This window comes from Oxyura jamaicensis, chromosome Z (assembly GCF_011077185.1).
Source record: "Oxyura jamaicensis isolate SHBP4307 breed ruddy duck chromosome Z, BPBGC_Ojam_1.0, whole genome shotgun sequence".
In the NCBI taxonomy this organism is placed as follows: Eukaryota; Metazoa; Chordata; class Aves; order Anseriformes; family Anatidae; genus Oxyura; species Oxyura jamaicensis.
Window position 1 is genome coordinate 37,045,960 of NC_048926.1, and position 11,734 is coordinate 37,057,693.

General features: G+C 41.2%; 1 protein-coding gene across 1 annotated transcript; it reads right to left on the reverse strand.

The window, feature by feature from the left end:
- Positions 1–7,951: 7,951 nt before the first annotated feature.
- LOC118155972 (interferon alpha-2-like) lies at positions 7,952–10,782 on the reverse strand. Its single transcript, XM_035309674.1, has 2 exons — positions 9,686–10,782; positions 7,952–8,287 (listed from the first exon to the last, which is right to left on the reverse strand). Exon 1 carries the CDS (start codon positions 10,239–10,241, stop codon positions 9,687–9,689), a length of 555 nt encoding a protein of 184 aa, XP_035165565.1. The 5' UTR covers positions 10,242–10,782; the 3' UTR covers positions 7,952–8,287; position 9,686.
- Positions 10,783–11,734: the final 952 nt, after the last annotated feature.

An 11,734-nucleotide genomic window follows, 5' to 3' on the forward strand; every position in this document is an offset into this window, starting at 1 on the left:
GCATTAAAGGAGCACTTTAAATTACTTGAGATAGAGGAAATAGTTTTCCACTTCTTACCAAGAAATACCTATTTATTCATGCCCCTGTGAAATATGGGCACTACTGACAGAGTACATTCTCGCAGCATTCTGCCCTTAAGTCTTTTGGATATTGCAATATAAATCAGATGAAGAAGAAAGTCATTGGCAGCAATAATTCTTATATAAACTGCTTTCTGCCAATATATATATATATATATATATATATATATATTTTTCCCCACTGGCACACATGTTGAAAGCACATCCCATCTTACAGGAGGTTTAAAATTTAATGCTATGACTGAAATAGTCACCTGGAACATAATGACTGACTGGCAGGATGTCACGCAAAAGTACAAGACATCAGAGGGATAAAACATGCTGCCCGGATCTCAGCCCTGTTGCAAGTGGCGTGAAGCTCTCAGCAGGGCCACCTTTACCCTGCAGCGTCCTGGAGGGGCGAGACATACCTCCCTCCTGACCAGGTGGGTGATTTTGATGACAGAAGCTTGAGAAGTGGGCCCACGTGAACCTAATGAGGTTCAACAAGTCTAAGTGCAAGGTGCTGCCCCTGGGTCAGGGCAATCCTAGACATCAGCACAGTCTGGGAGAAGAACTCACTGAGAGCAGCCCTGCAGAGAAGGACTCGGAGGTTCTGGTGGACCAAAAGCTCGACATGAGCCAGCAGTGCGTGCCTGCAGCCCAGAAGGCCACCAACTGCATCCTGGGCTGCATCAGCAGAGGGGTGGCCAGCAGGTGGAGGGAGGGGATTGTCCCCTTCTGCTCTGCCCCTGTGAGGCCCCACCTGCAGTGCTGCGTCCAGGTCTGGGCCCCCAGCAGAAGAAGGATGTGGGGCTGTTAGAGCAGGTCCAGAGGAGGGCCATGAAGCTGATGAGAGGGCTGGAGCACCTCTCCCACAAAGAAAGGCTGAGAGAGCTGGGGATGTTCAGCCTGGAGAAAAGAAGGTTCCAGGGAAACCTCATTGCAACTTGTTAATACTTAAAGAGAGCTTGCTTATAAAAAAGATGAAGAGCAACTTTTTGCTCAGGCAGGTAATGACTGGACAAGGGTGAATGGTTTTAAACTAAAAGAGGAGAGATTTGTTAGACATTAAGGGGAAACTCTTCACTGTAAGGGTGGTGAGGCACTGGCACAGGTTGCCCAGAGAAGCTGTGGATGCCCCATCCCTGGAGGCATTCAAGACCAGGTTGGATGGGGCCCTGGGCATGTGGCATCCCTGCCCATGGCAGAGGGGGTTGGAACTAGATGATCTTTAAGGTCCTTCCTGAACCAAGACATTCTATAATTCTGTGATTTCCCATGGTGGGATGCCTTGTTTTTCCTGGCTGTGTCTCGCATGCAGTATCTCTGTGACAGGGTTATGCTTTCCTGCTGGTGTGGCACCCACTTCTACAGCTTGAGAGCCATGATCTTTTTCTTGGCTAAGGAACATATTCCTTTCTTAGGAGGAAATAATAAATCAGCACTAAATAAATGGTTAAGCAAACAAACAAATGGTTATTGAAAGGCTCAGCCTATGGCTCTTGCAAAACGTCTCTCAACTGCGTGCCTCTGGGAGGACGACTGGTGTGACTAATCCTGCCAGGAGATGAGCTCATGGCTGTAATAAGACCCAGCAGAACAGCTCTTTTCAAACATCAGGCGAACATGTAAAAGCAACAAAGACGCTCCCAGCCTCATGATGTGCAAAATTACTCGTGGGCAGCCACCAAGTTAGCACTCCCACCGAAAACAAGGGCACCCCCGAGGGCTCAGGGCATGGGGCACCTGTGCTGGTGCCAGCTGCCCCCAGAGCAGAGGCTGGCAGGGGGTGAGAGGTGGCTAGGGTGGCCTTGGCATCCATAGCCCCCTGTGCAGGGGGGCAGGAACTGGCTGCCTGTTCCTTGCTGGATCAAATCTGGTGTGACTGCATGTGAAAGGAACGATGTTGTCCTCTGGTGCACTCCGAGCCTGCCCCACCATGAGGAACAAGGCATTTCAAGTTGCAATTACTAGAAAATTTGCTTCAAATGTATACTTCTGGCATGAACTAAAACGCTATTACAAACACACGTCTGAGTGGCAATGCATTGCAGTGACAGAGCCAAGGCATGGGGCTCATAAATCCGATTACAAAAATTCTTACAGAGAAAGTCAAATTCTTCTTTGGGAGATACAGAATACACATCAACCAGTGGGTTGTAGTAGATCTGGCCAATCAGACCTGATGCTAGCCCTTAGGACCTGTTTCTCACAAGAAAAAATCTTTGAAATACAGTTTTCTGTGCACAGCTTGCAGTTGGCAATGTACATAAGGTCTCTTTAGTTGTGCAATTTGTAGTAGTGTTTATGTAGTGTGATGGCCTGAGGGTCTGAAAAAGGAAGATCAGTAATGAGGTAACACCTTTTGTTAGACTGAACTGGGAACACTTCCAGGCACGCAGGTTTTGGAGAAAGCCTTTTATCCTTAACACGTTCAACAATTTTGTAAACTGTAAAGGCATTACTATGAAAGCAAATCGTAAATAACACTACTGGAACACACGGGCTGGATGTGGCAAGACCAGGTAAATCCCAGAATAAAAGTAGTTTTTATTTTTGGAAAATCAGCTTTCTTCTCCGCTGTAGCTACTTCTCTTGCAGAAAATTTTCTTTCTAGAAACTACTTATATGGCATGAAAAATTTCTTGTATAAAACCACCAGCATCTCTTAAAACAAGCTCCATGAGTGTTCAGCATGTGCTCCTCCTGAGTCTCCTGGATTTCTCAAAATCTAAACAGATTGTAATCGGGTTTGGTTTCTCTGCGTCATGAGGTGGGAAAAACACATTCTCTCTGGGCACGGTGCTTGTGTGTGCAGGCAAGTGCTTTATTCACAAAGTTAATAGCAGACCTGTAATATTTCATGTGATATGGAAGCAGTCATACTCAATTTGAATGGGAAACATCAGCAGAATAAAGCATCTGCTCCTTTTATGCATAGCTTTTTTTTCCAAATCCTTGATATAAAAGCAGTATGTAGATGTGTTTTAAGGAGAGAAACTATATGCCTTAGAATTAATTTTCTTTGTTTGTAGCCATTAACTTTCCAGCTCCTTTCCTTTATAGTTAGCACTTTTGGCCACCTGAATTCAAGCCCATGTTTTGGCCCGGGGATGGCCCTAGTTTAAGCACTGGCAAATGACATCTCATACACACACACTGAGCTGGAGGCACACACTCCAGTACTGCTGACCTCAGTTAAAGCATGGAACCACTGTGCTGCCAGGGGCCGCAGCGTTGGTGCGGTACTGGACAGCACTGTGCCCTGCCAGCCGGCAGTGTCTGCATCGTGCTGGTTTGTTTCTATGCCGTGTGGTCACGACAGAGAGTGAGAAAAGGAAGGCTGTGCAGAGGCAGCAGAGGAAGCAAGTCATCTCCACACCACATGCAAGTAGTGGGGAAAAGACTCAACGTTGTTGACTATACTCTTTTACTGCGCAGAAGAGGAAGCAGCAGCCTTGCCAGCTTTGTCCTTCTCACACCCCTCTGATTCTGTAAATTCAGGAGAGACCCTGGCTTGCCAGCAGATCCCGCCTCACAGGCTCTGACTCACTGGCCTCATCTAACAAAACAAAATGAGTCACAGCAGCCAAAGTTCCCGACTGCTGTAGGGTGGGAAGAAGTGGGCTGTGTGAGCCAGTGTTGTGCCACAAGGGTCCACCAAGCAGATACAGAGGTGGTAGGAGGTTCGGCCTTTACAGTTTAATCAGGTGAAAAATGGATGATGTTTGGAAATTTATTTGGAGGAAAAATCCCAGCCCATCTGTTTGGCTTTGGCCATATAGGAGTGACTTTTTGTAACCACCATCCTTCAGGATGGTTCTGCTCTACTGTAGGCATAGGTATTTCAGAAAAAGCAGGCTGGTAGCTTTTCTTCCCCACCCTGCAGCTGGAGCAGAGGAAGAGGAGGGAAGAGGGAGACCAGACAGGGCCTCCCAGCAGCTCGTGTCCAAACCTCCCAAAATGTCACTTGGAGGAGATGTGCCAGCCTCACCCTCCTTACCTGTCTTTTGTGGGAGCAGGTGATCTGGCACACTAGACTGACCTTGATACTCAGAACCTGCCCAACAGCTCTGTGGGAATATGTTGATTTGAGGGATTCATTATTTTAAAGCACTGATGCCCCAGGTGGAGGTGATCAGCAGAAAACTTTTACCTACTCTTTCAGCATAGGAGAAAAATGCAAAGCATTGTGTTTCTGTAATACAGTGCAATTCTGTGTTTCATGAAATTATTTCTACATGGAAACAACTTATTTTTATAATGCAAAGGATGACTTCTTTTCAGGCAGATTATTGAAACCTGTTCTTTCTGTTCTTAAAAAATCTGCATATTCAGGGACAACATCATCTATTTATAGGGGATTGTTATTATTATTTTTTTTTAATTTCATTTTCTTACACATGAGTGTTGTAAGTATCACCCCTTGTTTTACAATTTTTAAAAATATCTTTTAGCAAGTTTTCCTGTCCTTCCTTCTCATTCCCAACCTGTTGCTTTTCAGCAGAGGGGAAAATTCACTGGTTTTGCAAAGGGAGGGAGTGAAAAGACTAACTGAATATCAAAGACATACCCAGTTTTGAAATAAGTCATGCTTCTAGAGTCTCTGCGCATCCCAGCTCACTGCACCAACTGCCAGATGAGACCAAGAGGCACATCAAATATGCCACTATGATAATCAGGGGAAATTAGTGCTCGGTGGACATGGGGAATTCCCTTTTTTTAGTGTTAGCTACTACTAAGTCACTCATAATGGAAGTTGTGATAATAGCTTCCCACCATTTTCAAGGAGTTTAACAGTGACTGTTACCCTGCTAAAGAGAGAGGTGCAAAAGGGTTCAGCATCTTGAAACAGTGCTAGTGACCAGTCATCACATTCAGCACAAACCCTTTCTGAATATCCATGAACAGCTGTGGCAGGCCTTCATGCTTGTCCAAAGGACAACAATGTGAATTCTGCTACAAGCAGCAGAAATTTATTTTTAACTATTAAAAATCAGCTGATTACAATAACAACCAATGTGAGCTTTACCCAAACAGGAGAGACCAGAACAGAGTACACCTCTAAGCCAAAGACTTGAAGAAGAAGTGTATTAATTTCTCAAAGAGAGAGCAATGTTTTTACTAATATTTGAAGTCAAACAGGCATTTTTGTTGTTGTTGCAGAAGAAAAGCTTTCTGTTTTATATAAATATGTCTGTCAAGATATTTCCGTTCTGGGAAAATGAACTGTACACACAGTACTCCAGCTAAGTCCAGAGGAAGTTGTGAAGGCTTTGGCCTACCCAGATAAGAAGCTTGGGGAATACAGCAGACAGTAAGAGCTAAAGTGAGTAGGCATTGTGGTACTTGGTGAGCAGGGGGCACATGCGCTGCTTGGAATCTCAGTATTGCTCCTCCCTAGCCTGGGTTTTGACTTTGCAATTGTATTACCGTGTTTTAACAGTTATCTTATGGAGGTGAGCGTTAACTCTGTTTACTCGCACACTTTCAAAAACAGATTGTTATTTGCTCAGAGTTTTGAATTATTCATTGGCGAAGCTAATATGTGGTTTTAGGACCCTAACTGCATTTGGGTTCAAGAAGGTTCGCTCTGAAGAAACAATCAGCCTTGCAGCCTTTCACAGGCCAGTTCACATGAGCTGGGGATTTTGGTTTTAATGCTGTAAAACATGAAGAGAGAAGAGGTATTCATCCAGGATGCAACTGAGGAGGAGCCTAAATTATGTTTGGAAACAAAGTGGTGGGCTCAGTGGTGTGTTGGTACAGTAGCAGGGCACCACTGCATGACTGCAGCTGCCCTCCGGTCTGCAGAGCTGGCTTCAGCCCCAGGATGTCTGCAGGCAGAGAGGAGAGATTGTCCTTGCTTCCCCTGTCAGAGCTCGCTCCTGTGGGAGCCCTCAGTGTCAAAAAAGCCCCTGCACTTTACCAAGATTTTGTGATGTCAACAGAAGTGTGGAAAACACTGGTATAAATGACTCATCCTTGCTTGTATTAGGAATCATAGAAATATTTTTGGATATTGAAAAGCACAGGCACCTTATTGTAAAGAATCAAATTCAGTCTTACTTTTTTTTCTCATTACATTAACTTTCTAAAGCAAAGTGTATCTCCTCACGAGCCATTCCTGATCCTTTCCTAGCCCACACCCCTCAACGCTGGTGTCGGTCCGCTTGATCCACAACAGCCATTACTGCAACTTCCCTTCAGCTGCTCCGAAGGAGGAGTCCTGCTGTCCTTCCTAGCAGCCAGGGCTAATCCTGGATGACTGGGAAATTACTTCCACAGGCTTTTGTTCTGTTTTGCATTGTTGTTTTTCTGGTTTGTTTTGGTTTGTTCTTTTCTCTCTCTAAATTTAAAAAAGAAGTAAAGCCAGAGCTGGCAGAGCACACCAAACCCATGGAAAAATTGCTTTGGACAGCTGTATTTGACTGTGACTTGTGAATAATTTTTTTCCAGAGTAAACTCTGGAATAAGCATTCTTTAGTTCTGCAGTAGCTGTTCTGAATATTCTTGTTGGATACAAAGCATTTGAACCCAATCCTGTAAATCCATTCCAGAAAACAGCCTCTACATAGATGAAACCCTATCAATTTTGATGAAGTTTCCCTAAAATGGCAGCACTGCACATGTAAACAAGATGCTGTGGGACTAGCTATGAAAAACAGCCATGACTGGGACTGGGACTGGGACCTGAACCTGCATTGCACAACACTGGTGCACAAGTCTTGTGCTTTTTTATCTATGAGCAGTCCTAGCCTGAAAATATTTTGTTTTATCTATGTTTAATTTTCTACTTGGATTTGAGACTTTGTGTTCACTATTTTATTCATTTCCATTTGAAAATAATTTATGTTGAAAATTATATTTTGCTGCATACCTTTTAATTTCTAGAAAAAAAAAAAAATACTAACCAAAAGAAATACTGGAGAGTTTCAGCTGGCCAAGGGCATCACATACAGCTAACATGGTACCACGACAGTGATAAAATACAGCTCTCTCCAGAACGTTATAATGGCAAGGGGGAAAGAAGATCTTAACTTTCTTTCTTTACCTTAAAGACTCTTTATCTTTCTTTAAAAAGTAATAATAAACCAAAGAAATATTGTAAATGCTTGCTTGGTATTTGCTTTTTCCCTTTTACTTGTTCAGCACCTGTGTCTGTTCCAGCGTTCCCATGCTTAAATGGGTCTTCTGGACATCGTCTCACTGCAAGTAATTTCTATTACCTCCCAGCTGAAAAGTAAATGAAATCAAATGCTGGCTTATGAGCCGTCGTCTCTGAGATACTCTTCCTTTCCTCAAAAATTGTTCATTTTTCTTTCAAGTCCCTTCTGTGAACCCAATAGCAATTTATTGGTAAGCAACACAGTCATTAAAAGTCATAAAAAGTTGAAATGACGTCTTGCTAAAATATTCATTTTTATTCATTTATTCATTCAAAATATTCAACTGCAATTCTTATATTTGTCTATAATCTCACTTTGCCCTCTAGTGCCCATTCTGTTGTTTCCTGCACTGTGAAGTGCCCTGTTGACTGAAATACTTCAAAACATATCATCACTTGATGATGAGATTGTTAAGGATAGTTATGAATCATAAAGGAAGTTTTGGGGGATGAGCTTTGCTGAACAATCAGTGGTCCATGATTTAACATCTTCCCACTTCCAGCAAGTGAGGCAGAAAACCCTGGGACCCTTCATGAGAGGGCAGTTGAAAATATTTCCTTCTAAGTTGCAGTAAAAATGCGGCTGTTTCAAAATGGGTTTACTGCATTTCAGAAGTCACTTAGGATATCAGAACCAGAAAACTAACTAGGCTGAATGTCATATTGGAAATAGAAAGCTAAATAGGCTGAATAGTACAGGCAAAAACAAACAAACAAAAAACAAACAAACAAAAACCTACCCCAAAACAAAACCAAAACCAAAAACCAAGCAGTGGAAATCAGATTTCTCACAGTCTGACAGTCATTCCAAGTACTGTGAGTTACAAAGCACAAGAAATACACTTTAGGCTGTAATACATCTGGTGGGATCTCACCAGGCAGAAAAATGGCTCTGATTCTTTGCTTTCTCCCTTTAGTCTATCCGGTTATTCTGCATCATGGTGAAGTTGTTATCAGGCTGTATTTCTGGTATTTCAGCTTCAGACCTGGTATCTGTTGCTCTCAACACCTCCTTTAGCTTGCATCCATGCTGGCAGAGAGGAGGGCGGGTATACCCTGCAAAAGAGACCTGTGTCACAGATATGGCACATGACATCTGGACTACCATTGCTATTGCTCTTACCAGTCCATTTTTGTACAGATTCACCTTTGCATTATCAGTGCTTTGCATGCTACTACTTAAAATGGCTAGAGACCAGGGAAAACTTTAAAGTGGCTCCCTGCTAGATGCTAGAAGCAACCCCTAGCAATGTCAGCGCTTCGTGACTGACATTTCCTTCCCTTGGGAACTATGGCCATGCCAACTCTGCCGTGTTTCTTTATGCTGGACCCAGAAGCCTGAGTCCAGAGTTCATCAGCTTTGGCTACAGGAAATAGCAGCTTTTTTTTTTTTTTTCTTTTTTTTCTTTTTTTTTTTAAAAAAATATCTAAGAAACTAGGGAAAACACAATCATTTGAAATGGAGTTAACCAGGGACAATTTCCCAAGGGTAAAATCCTGATTTGGCCTTGCAGAAATCAGCGGACTTTTGCCAAGTATAAGCAGGTTATTTCAAGGAATTTTTTTATATTGCTAATCAAGGCTATGTGGTTTGGGGGGAAAATTTGCTGGAATACATGTTTCTGTGGGTCAGTTTATGAGCAAAGGGAAAGAGGCAGTAGATTTCAAGGAACAATAAAGGACAGCACTGAACGGAAGTGAATTGGAATGGAATCAAAGTTGAGAAAGCAGTTAAAGTGAATTGGAAACACAGCAGGATGGAAAAAAAGCCTTCTCCCCAGAAAGTTAGATGAAGGAAAGCTGCTTTAATTAAAAGTAAGAGTATGCAACTGAGAAGTAATTGCAGAAGCTATAGTTATTGCAAACAATTTCTTGTGTGGACAATTCATTCTAGAATTACTTTACCTCTTTGAACAAAGCAAATTTAGAATGGACCAAATATATAAAAAGATATATTCTTAGAAAAGAGCATACAGCACTTGAAAGAATAATAAATGGTATCAACCTAAACCAGGCACATTTAAATAGACAGTACACTACTTTATTTTTGATGTGGACTCATTCAGTACAAAGCTAGTAATTCCTCTAAAGTGATGATCTATAGTCCATTCACAAATAAATGGTGAAATAGAGATGGAAAGGAACAGCACGTTTTCACAGCAGAAAACACCATGCAGTAACATTATTTGTCATAATTACCATCCTTTCCTATGGAGTAACCCTCTCTTGAAAGTCATACAGATTATTTTATAGTTAGTATATACATCTTGCTCACCAAATAAAAGTTAACTGACATTGAATAATATATTACATCTTCAAAAATAAATATTAGCAGCATAATCATTTATGTATGATCAAAGAGGGATAGAAGCTTTTACACAAGATAGACCATAGAAAAAATATTAAATGTAATTAATTTTAAAGCTAAATTATAACAGGTCAAAATCTTTGTACCTTAGTTGTAAAGCTTCCTCACGACTTTATCAATCAATTGAAGACATCTCCTCATTTCTGCACGGCTGATCTCCCAGGAGCACAGGTTGTGTTGCTTGTCTTTAAGAAAACAGTCTATCTTTTGGAAATACTTTTTCAGTTTGAGCCTGTTGACTTCTTTACTCCAAAAGTACTGGGTTTGCTTCTTGGTTACACATGCCTCCAATTGCTCAATTTGATGATAAAGTCCATTTTGGAATTGTTCTAGAGCTGCCCTGTCCCAGGCAGCTAGAGTTAGATTTTTGCTAAAGATGTAGAAGATGTGTTGGAAGATCTCTTCAATGGCCATTTTGACAGTTTCTTTCTGTTTGGGCTTTAAAACCTGCTCAGGAAATCTGAAGGACATTTTCTCTCTTAGACACCGTTGAGGAAACTTTTTGCCCATTTTGTCCAAAAGTTGCAGGCTGTTCTCAATCACTTTTCTTTGCTGTAAAGGAAGGTGATTACAGTTAAGACTTGACATGGTGGTGGTGCACAACAGAATGAGGCCAATTTGTACCAAGCCAAAAGTGTTCATGGTAAAGATAAGCTGCTATGCTTCTCCTTTCCTGTGTATGAATCCTGAGAGACAGGCTGGATTGCTTTGAAGGTTATTAATAGGCGTCTCTGTTTCTTCAAAATCTTGAAATTTAATTATTCTGTAGGAGAAGTTTTCTTTCATCATTTTTTGGTTTTTAAGGTCTTCCCCCTTGTGTATGCTTTTGACACTTACCACTTTCATTTTCTGCTTTATGACTTCATTGTCTTTTTTTTGCCACTTTCTTTTTATTTCAGCTGGATATTAGAATGTCATGTATATCTTAGATTGTATGTATATCTTAGATCCCTCTTCCTCAAAAAATCTGTGGTAATTGTACTGAGAATTTAAAAGAATATGTTAGAAAAACATCCTTAGTTTCTTAATATTTTAGCAGTGGGAAAACATGTTGAAACACAGCATTGTCAATGATGGGCCAGGGACTTGCCAAAAACTACTGTCAGCCTCTCTCCTCGACAGGATTTACACTCCCAAAATTCAGCTGAACTTTCTCTACCTATTTTTATTCAGGGAAATTATTCTCTTTCTCTACACCTTTCTCTCATCCATTTAAATTCAAAGGAAAACAGTCCTTTGAATATATCACTAAAAGACATGTATATATAAATATAGGTGTATTAGTACTAATATAAGTTTGTATTTTAATACATGTATGGTGGTAATTAAATGGGGCCTTTTATAGACTGTAAGTGCCATGAGAATACAAATATTCACATGGAAATATGTTATATACTTGGATAAGACAGACTTTTTTCTCCATATGATCGAGTAATAATATCAATGCTGGTAGCGCACAGGTCTGAATTCTGATGTTAAATGGAAAGAGAACAAACACAGAGCCAAAAAATGCTCTAAAATTCAGCCATTTGCTTTCTTTAGCCATATAGTAGAATAGGTCAGCACTATCACAGCACGTTGTGAAATCTTGCTCCTGCCTTTGATTGTATTTTGATGAAAGTGAGTATTAAATTAACATTTAGCCGTTTCTCCAAGCCTTCTGTACAAACATAGCTCACTGCAAAGGCAGTCTACAAAGGCAGGTGATTACATCTGGATCAAGAGGTCCAGATAAACTGAATTTTTAGTCTGAGATCTGGCTCTGTATTCCTGTGCAGCTGTCATAGTGCCACCCATCGCTATGTGTCTGGCTTCATTCTTAGTCTGGTAATCACTGTGAGCAGATTTATGATGCTGTTTTAGTGCTTCCTTTGTGTTCAGCACATATGTATTTGGGAGGCTTTGAAATGTTATAAATTAAGATGAGCACAATTGTTCACATGAGGAAAATCCTTTTATTTCCTCCTGTTACTTAAGCAAGCTTGAGTTGGATGTACTGCCACTGTGAAGAACAAATGAATCCCCTGTCATCACTTTGGAATGGCATTATTAAACAAAAAGGGTAAGAACAGCCAAAGCAGGATATAAAGTGAGTAAAATGGGACCAAATCTTTTCACTTAGTGGGAATGTTCAA

What these genes read in the sequence shown, in the direction of transcription:
- LOC118155972 (XM_035309674.1), bottom strand. Translation starts at nt 10,241, where the DNA reads ATGAACACTTTTGGCTTGGTACAAATTGGCCTCATTCTGTTGTGCACC.